Consider the following 9156-nt stretch of genomic DNA (forward strand, 5'->3'; position numbering starts at 1 on the left):
AAACACATTCTCTTTTGACTCCTTAATTTCTCTTTCTAGAAAACTGTCAACTTTACCTTTTTAATAATTATTTATTTCACTTGAGACAACCCGAACTGTTAAGTTTCAATGTGTCACAGTCAATTTGGCCTTTTAGGCAAGCATTTCTTGTTGATATGTGATTCTGCTTGGGCTATTTGAAAAGTCCCGTCAATGTGCATCAGATGCATTTTCAGTATGCAGTTGCATACTCTGTTGTATTGAACTTTAAATTTAGGATTCTGTAATCTCAGTAAATCCCAAATGGATTACGTTGGAGCATTACGCCTTTATAAGCATTTATAAGCATTCAAGTTGATATATCAGTGACGTACAATGTCAAAATATGAATTCCAAAAACTGTTATGCACAAACATACTGTTTCGGTAAGCAGCACATTTAGTTTTGAGAGGATTTCGCTTTTTGACTCAAATCTGCGTTGTCGATGCTATATATATATATATATATATATATATATATTCACTGCTACTTTTTGTATTTCTCTGGCGTTTCCTTTTCCTCTACTTTTAATCTAAATGGGGAAGCGTTTCTTAGGTGGGGTCGTTAAAAATATTTGTTTAAATCACACCACAACCATTTTTCCACGAATCGCTTTCGGTTTCCAGAATATGACGGGCAATGTGGGCGGCGAGCACTAAGTGCTGCAGGCGGGGCTATCGTGCACGTGCAGATCTAGCGACCAATCAGAACGCGAGCTGCGCCTGATAACTCAGCTGTGCAGTGAGTCATCTGACAGCTGCTGTAGAATAGATGCACTTGTTGAATCGGTTCCCATTCAGACGGCCAGGTAGGGAATAGGTTGTGTGCGAAGTCACCTGAAATCTTTTTGTAACAGTCCCGTTGTAAATGAGAACACGCTAAAGAACCGACTGGATAAAAAGCGGCTGATTTTATAATCATACATCAACACAAGCTTCATTGTCAGGTGAGTTTCATTTAAAATGTGTGCTTGTTCTCGTGCTCTCCATCATTGTGTTACATTAGACGTGAACACACAATGTGATGTCACAATAGAGCTTTTGTGCATCTGTTCTGCTGTTCTCAAACGCTTTATAGCCACATTAGGCATTCGAATTGTCCATTACACGCGCATCAGTGCATCATGATTGGGATTTGTACAGTTTTTTGTGCCACCCTAATGTCAAGTGCACTGATGAATAGAATCAACATTGTAGATTAATAGATTAATGGCTTAATTAACAGAGCTTAATTATCAAATATCAGCTCTAGCTCTCTCTTTCTCTGTGTGTGAAAAATTGTGACGTCCCTATAATGTAGGAAACATAAACCACATAATTTGTATGCATTCAAACTGTCCTTTATAATTCAAACAGCTTAATGAAGGGAATAAATAATTATTTGATTAATATCTAAAAATGCCAAATGTTTTCTGAGACTAGGGGTGAGGTAAAACATTTTTTTTTACCTCATTCTAAAACATATGGGAGTCTTTGTTATAATGGCAATACCAATGAATGTGTATCAGTACTATTCCCCATCATACCCCTTATTAGCTGTCTAATTGGAAAAGTGCATAATAATACAGCACTTTAAGACTCCATTCTTTCGTTTAGCCTGTAGTCATGGAAAGTGAATGCAGCTCACATAATTCTTTTGCAAAGTGCACTTAATGGTGACACTACAAATTGTGTATTCAATAATTGTGCACAATTTGATGATGTATTTAGTAAATGAGGTGACAGCAAGCCACCCACATTGTGGTCTGTTCTGTGCCAAGTTTATGTGTGAAAATGTCAAGCTGCCAAGATGGGACAATCCCACGTTACACAGATGACTAAATCATTGCAGCATTCAAAGTGAGCCATCTGTGTGTATGGTTTCTGAGATGTTTTGCTAAAACTTTGTGCACTCATTTGAATCAGTTTACAGACACTGCCAGTCAATTTTGGAATATGATTGAATTGATTGATGCCCTGACATTTAATTGACGCCCCTTTGAATGGGCATATTGTGCAGATGCATTATACTGGGTTTAGGGACTGGGTGTAGTGTTAGCCAGCTGTTGCAAGGTCAGCTGTTGATAGAAACACCCCTTCTCTTTCTGAGAAACAAACCAACATGCGGTTAATGGTTTAAAAACCCTGTTAGTCACATCATGTAATGGCCCTTATGAAATGCATCTATTTGCTATCCTTGAGTCATGCTCTAATAACCTGTCAACACAGTTGATTTGAAGCTCCCTATCAGATAAATATATCTGCAGTTTTAAACCAAGCCTGTAGATCTGTTCTGTAATTGACCCTCTGCTTGGAATTATTTGCAAACTGATGCTATGCCAATGGCCATTGGTTACTGAGTTCTGTATCTTTGTTTGTTCATTGTGTCACCAGGACAGCTGTTTTGATGTCTGCACAGCGATTGTCTCTCTGGCCATGTCTGCAAACTGCCTTGTGCTACGGGGTTCTCATGCTAGCTGCTCTGTCAGATGTAACCGCAGGTATGAAAGCTTCCTCTTAGCATCCCACATCTTCCTCTTCCAGATAACTTGCCACGGACTTCCTCTGAAACCCACTTAAACAGATTGCCTAATCACTAATACACATCCACAAAGCCTTGTATAGATGCCAGTATTTGACAATATTTGGCAGATGTGCAAGGTTATGCAAAAGAAAAGTTTGCAATATTTCCCTCAATGTCATTTCTAACTAGAGTTCAACCAATATTGTTTTTTCTGATTAATCTTTGTTGATGGCTCCAATAATTGGTGTAAATTACCAATATTTAATTTACTCAATAGTAACTAAATTATTCCTCACTACCCCCTGAAAGTGAATGGCCTACCAACACATATTTGTGTTGAGCATTCCCAATGAGTAATCTGATTAATCATGGTAACGCGCGTTACTGTGGTGGTAACAAACCTCAGTACTCAAAGGGGCAATAGAGTTACCTTAAAGTCTGTGCCATGAAACTTTGTTATTATTTAGGTAAGTTGCTATTAATATATTGACTCAAGCCATTACAGTAGTAGGCTTGAATGGAAACTCACCGTAGAAGCAGAAAGTTTACACTAATGTTTGCTCTACCGCCCCTTCCCGCAAGGTTGAGAATGCAACATGTACTTGTGTTGTATTATGTGGTTTGATTCATTTACGAATGCAACAGTGCACGAAATTGAGCTTGCATAGCTAGTAGCATCTGTGTACACGTACTTGCAGTGTACAAGAGTATATTTTTCCCTTAATAAGAAAAAGTCAAATAATTTATGCAAGCAACACATTAAAATATTAACAGACTTTACTGTGTTGTTGGATGCTATTTTTAGAGACTGATGAGACGGTACCATTTATCAGTAAACCTGATATTTAAGAACTGATGAAGTGAAAAATTCTCTATTAAAAGGTATATTTTCTTTTTGATTTGTTTAAGGTCGAAATTGCTCTCACCCAGTCATACCAGAGCATGTAGGTTTCCACTGTGATCCTTCTCCTTGTCGTGGTTTCCCTCAAAAGAGCACGATTCGCTTCTTCTGCGAGCCGGGATACAATCTACCCTCCCGCCATCATCAGTCTAGGTGTCTTCATGGGCAATGGCGACCAAGCATTCCAACCTGTTTACCCCGATCAGGTAAGAGAATGGAACAAAATCGGTTTGAGTGCGTCACTATGTTCTTGTAAAACTCAGAGCATGGTGCTAGCAATGGAAAGGTCATGAGTTCAATTCTCAGGAGATTATTCAAATGTATACTTGAAAGTGTGAGTCTGCCAGGTGCATAAATGAGAGAGATGTTTGTTTCAATGGGGAAATTTGGGATTTCAAATAGCTTTTGTGACACGACAATACAAGTATTTACTGTCATACGTAGTAAAAGATTGATGTGAAGGACTGAAGGTACTGATTGTCCAGACAACTCAAACTTTCTCTTCTTGCATCAGTCAATAGATAGTTCTGAATTTTGAATGAAGGAATTGTGCTGGAGGCAGGGATCTCACATGCATAACCATTAATAAATTACCTATATAAATCCTGGGCCCCAGTAGTCAACCACTCTCCTAAGCTATAGGAAGGGGAAAAAAATCTTACATTCCGGGTGCTCACGTTCTCGTTTAAGCAGAAACATGTCACGAGAGGAAACCAACAGCTTGAGCAGGAAGTTAGCAAAGTCACCAAACTAACCAGTCTTTTTCTTGATGCATGTAAAGGCCTCGGAAAATGAACGCGTCATAGAATCGAAATCAAAGGATGTACACTGCTTACTGAACCACATATTCCAAAACTTGGTTGGATTCCGGCTGTAATTTATAGTTCAATACGTTTTCAAATTCTTTGATGAACTGACTAATTCTTGTGCGGAAGTCTTTAAATGGTGTGTATGTTTTTTCAGAGGGCCATGCTGAACAACATGAGAAGATTGTCAACTCTATCCCAAGTGTGGCAACAACTGCTATTGGAGTGTCCATCTTCCTTCTTACCACAACAGCCTGTCTGGTTATCAAATCCCGTCTATTCACCTGTTATACACAAAGGTATGCAATTTTGTTAGCTTTATCAGATGGAAAGAAGGACTACACTACATGGCCAAAAGTATATGGACACCCCCTTCAAATTAATTAGTTGGACAACAGATCGCAACAGTGCCCGTCCACTTTTTCAGCTGCCTTGGTTCTGGAAGTATTTTTTCCATAGGGATTTCATAAAATCCTTCATAAGAGTTTTGAGCAAATCTACCAGCTCCAGAGTGAATCACAACATTACAAGCTTTGATTTGAAGCAAAAAAGTATTGAAAATATTAAAAATACTGGACTCATAAAAGACTGTGTACTTGCCGTCTTTTATGAGGGCACAAACTACAATCCCATGACGCTTTGCAAAAAAGCAATCAAAGTAGGAAAGATAGAAAAATCAATAACTCAGCAAAGCATATACCATCAATTAACAACCTTGGAGCTCACGGTAGGTCTGTCTTTAAAAATGATTGTTAAAAATCTATTCCCCTATGTAGAATATTAATGGGATTGTACTTCCAGAACCAGACGGTTACACACTATTCCAGCTACACTTATTACCAGCATACAGCTATGAAATCTCATAAAACAAATACATTTTACACCAACTGCAAGCCAATCGGCTAACATCAGTGCCTGACCTCACTGATGCTCTTGTTTCTGAATCGAAGAAAATCCCTGCAGCCATATTCCAACATCTAAAGAAAAGCCATCCCAGAAGGGTGGCAGCGAAGGGACAACCTTTTACCTATTAATCCCCATAGTTTTAAAATTGAATGTGTTTTTCAGGTGTCTACAGAATATACCTTTGGCCATGTAGTGGATGTTGCAAAGACTTGAAGCAAAGAATTGCATAAATGGGAATATTTGTTGACTGGTACATCTTGCTTTTTTTTATCAGGCGATCATCGGATCAGTTGGACCTAATGGTTGATGGCTTACCTGTGTCTCTACCCACATATGAGGAGGCAATCTACAGCAGTTGGGGCCAGCGCCTCCCACCCTTCCGTGGACCCACTCAGCTCCTATTGGCCCAGGACGCATCAGACCACAGTCCGCTTACATCCCTAATACACTCGGATTCCAGTCGTTGCACCGATACAGCCAGTGAAAGCACAGAAGCTCTGCCGCCACCTTACGAAGAGGTCCAATCACAATCAAGAGACAGTACAACTGACAGTGATGAGCGGTCCTTGCAAAATGCACTTTCTGTTGATAAATGCAACTAATAACTGGACATTAATCAACTCTCCCTTTGACTTTTGGTTGTTAATTTCCTTGCACATGAGACTTTGTGACCGTTTTTTGCCTTCGATCATGGATTATTCCTACAGTAGGTGTAAATAATTTTCAAGAGGTTGCAGTTTGAAGTTTGAGTGAAATTATAAACTAATTTATTGGTCTGACATGGCTGTAGTTTTTCGAGGTAAAGTGCTGGAATATTGATTATGTCGAATTTTTCAGTTATAAGCCTGAGATATAGCTATTAACTCCCCTCAGTGAGGGGAATTAGATCATGATGTTCAAGATCACTTGTATGATTGGTTGACTTATTATGAGGTAGGTATTACATTAGGGGAAGAGAGCTATATAGTCACTTTATTGCCTTTTTAATTTGAATGAGAACATCTGTGAAGATGAAATGCTGAGTAGGAAACTCATTGGGGGTGTAAACCCTTCATATCACCTTGAGCAGGCTACGATTAATTAAACCGATTTTAGCTGGATTTAACATGTTAGGAAATATTATTCCTTGGACTGAAAACGGTCTAGTTATTTTCACTCAGCCCTTTACCCAATTCAATGTTTTGCTGAGGGTTTAGATTGCATGAATGTGTTCACCATGACAAGTACCCAAACTAAAATTGTGCCTATTGACAAATATTATATATGATCATAAACTTAAAAGGGATCATTCACCCATGAATGAAATTCGGTTATCATTTTCTGGATAAACTATTCTTTAACATGTAGAATAATGGATTAGATTTGCTCAATGGACATTGAATGTGTTTTTGTGTATTTGTTTGTACTTTTCCAGATGAAAACTATCTATCATTTTATATGTAACATTTACATTCTTACATCATGTATATACTTGTGCACATAAAATAAATAATGCTAAACATTTTAAAAAATTTTATGAATGACATATTTTCTATTAAAACTCATTTAAAATCTACATCCTTTAATCCATTTACAATTGTTGTTTTTTTTTTGGTTGGTTTTTCCCTGAGCTGGTCACATACAAGCTTCTATTTTTTGAGGTTATCACAGGTTGATCACTTCTAAAACCAACGTGTTAGTCTGTCTCTCAACAAATGTGGATTAGAGAGGTCAATGTGTGCTCCAATACAGTGTTACGCTTGTTAAAAGTTGTTTTCACACAAGTTTGAGCAGACAGATCAATGCTAAATTAGAAGCCATGACCCATAAGAGGATATCATGAGCTCAGAATTTGTTTTATAGATGAAATGGAGAACATGACGCCTACACACTTACATTTGACCTACATACACTCTGTGAATAGGCTTGCTTTGTGCTGTTTTCTTCCTTCGTTGATAATGGATCACCTAATGATAAAATGGTTTCTTTTTTCAGCAGTAAAAGTGTTTGAAGACCTCATGAAATCACTTAAGATATGTTAAGACAGTTTTGATTTATGTGAGAATTCTGAGATAAAGCTATAAACTCCCTTGCAGTGATGGGAAAATCTGCACATTTTATAGCTGCTAAAAATGACATGTAAATGTTCATGCAAACACAAACATATAGATGACATCAAAACAAAGACATACTAAAAGCCTCTAATTTTGATTTCATGGGGTCTTAAAGGTGCACTCTGTAGTTGTTCAATCCTTGTTTGCGACATGGCAGTTGTCTACAACTAATATTGATATCTAGTGGCCTGGATGCACCATCAGGCAGACGCAATAGTTTTTACAGATGTAAACATACACTATTTGCTGTCAGCCATGATTCATTTATTCCAGTGTCAAGTATAAGCGGGATGGCAGAGATAAAATGTATTAATTTTTCAAAAGCACTATTAATTTCTTTGTGAATTTATTTACTTTAAATAAGGAAAACTTAAATTAGTTCACCTTATTAATGGACAGACGAGTTAGTATTCACACAAAAAGTCAGTAAGTTGATAACTCTTCTGGTTTGCTTTTACAATCTCTCTTGAGCAACTGATAAGCACCTTGCTCAATTTATAGAATTTTCTTGCTAAAGAGTTCATGAAAATGGTGGTGATTTTAGCATGCTGATATGAATAGAAAAAAGATTTTTACTTCAGCAGATCTGTCCATACCTTGAGGTCAGTTTGGGTACTGCACATACCAGAAAACCACGATTTTATTCTATAGAACTAAATTGTGTGTATATGTATGTGTGTGTGTATATATATATATACATACACAAATTGGCGGACAAAAGTTTGGGATAATGTACAGATTTTGCTCTTATGAAAAGAAATTGGTTCTTTTATTCACCAAAATGACATTCAACAATGTATAGTCAGGACATTAAAAACATGAAAAATTATTATTACAACTGAAAAAATGCTCAGAACGTCTTAAATCACTTCAAAGAGTTCTCATCAAAAAATCCTCCATGTGCAGCAATGACAGTTTTCCAGATCCTTGACATTCCAGCTGTCAGTTTGTCCAGATACTCGGGTGACATTTCACCCCACACTTCCTGTAGCACTTGCCAAAGATGTGGCTGTCTTGTCGGGCACTTCTCACACACCTTATAATCTAGCTGATCTCACAAAAGCTCAATGGGTTTAAGATCCACAACACTCTTTTCCAATTATCTGTTGTCCAATGTCTGTGTTTCTTTGCCCACTCTAAACTTTTCTCTTTGTTTTTATGTTTCAAAAGTGTCTTTTTCTTTGCAATTCTTCCCATAAGGCCTGCAGTCCTGAGTCTTCTCTTTACTGTTGTACATGAAACTGGTTTTGAGCGGGTAGAATTAAATGAAGCTGCCAGCTGAGGACATGTGAGATGTCTATTTCTCAAACTAGAGACTCTTTGTCTTTGAAGACTGTAGTGTACACATTTGTATGAAATCTTCCGTTTTTTGGCAATTTCAATCATTGTATAGCCTTCATTCTTCAATATAATTAATAATTGATGAGTTTCTAGAGAAAGCGGTTTCTTTTTAGTCATTTTTGACCTAATATTGACAGAATGCCAGTCTATTGCATACTGTGGCAACTCAAAAACAAACACAAAGTCAATGTTAAGCTTCATTTAACAAACCAAATAGCTTTCAACTGTGTTTGATATAATGGCAAGTGATTTTCTATTACCAAATTAAGCAATTAAGCATGATTACTCAAGGATAAGGTGTTGAGTGATGACTGCTGGAAATGGGGCCTGTCTAGATTTGATCAAAAATGACTTTTTTCAAATAGTGATGTTGCTGTTTTTTAAATCAGTAATGTCCTGACTATACTTTTACTTTTATACTGTACTATATCTTGACTTGCCTCTCCTTTTCATTAAAAAAAGCAAAAACCTTTCAAAAGAGGTTTCACAAGATGGAAGCACTGGTGTTTAACGATTTTAATGTAATAAAAATAGTTTTTGTGATAAACCTTTTCTGTAAAGTTATATTTCATTTTATGAAGTGACGATA

At 37.1% G+C, this 9156-nt stretch overlaps 1 protein-coding gene across 1 annotated transcript; it reads left to right on the plus strand.

Annotated features, from left to right (window-relative positions):
- Positions 1–547: 547 nt before the first annotated feature.
- zgc:152863 (uncharacterized protein LOC562658 homolog) lies at positions 548–6649 on the plus strand. The gene is made up of 5 exons (XM_052110498.1): positions 548–964; positions 2391–2497; positions 3430–3627; positions 4385–4526; positions 5408–6649. The coding sequence occupies exons 2-5, from the start codon at positions 2404–2406 to the stop codon at positions 5733–5735; spliced, it is 762 nt and encodes a 253-aa protein (XP_051966458.1). The 5' UTR covers positions 548–964; positions 2391–2403; the 3' UTR covers positions 5736–6649.
- The last annotated feature ends 2507 nt before the right edge of the window (positions 6650–9156 follow it).

This window comes from Xyrauchen texanus, chromosome 38, assembly GCF_025860055.1.
Source record: "Xyrauchen texanus isolate HMW12.3.18 chromosome 38, RBS_HiC_50CHRs, whole genome shotgun sequence".
NCBI classification, from domain to species: Eukaryota; Metazoa; Chordata; class Actinopteri; order Cypriniformes; family Catostomidae; genus Xyrauchen; species Xyrauchen texanus.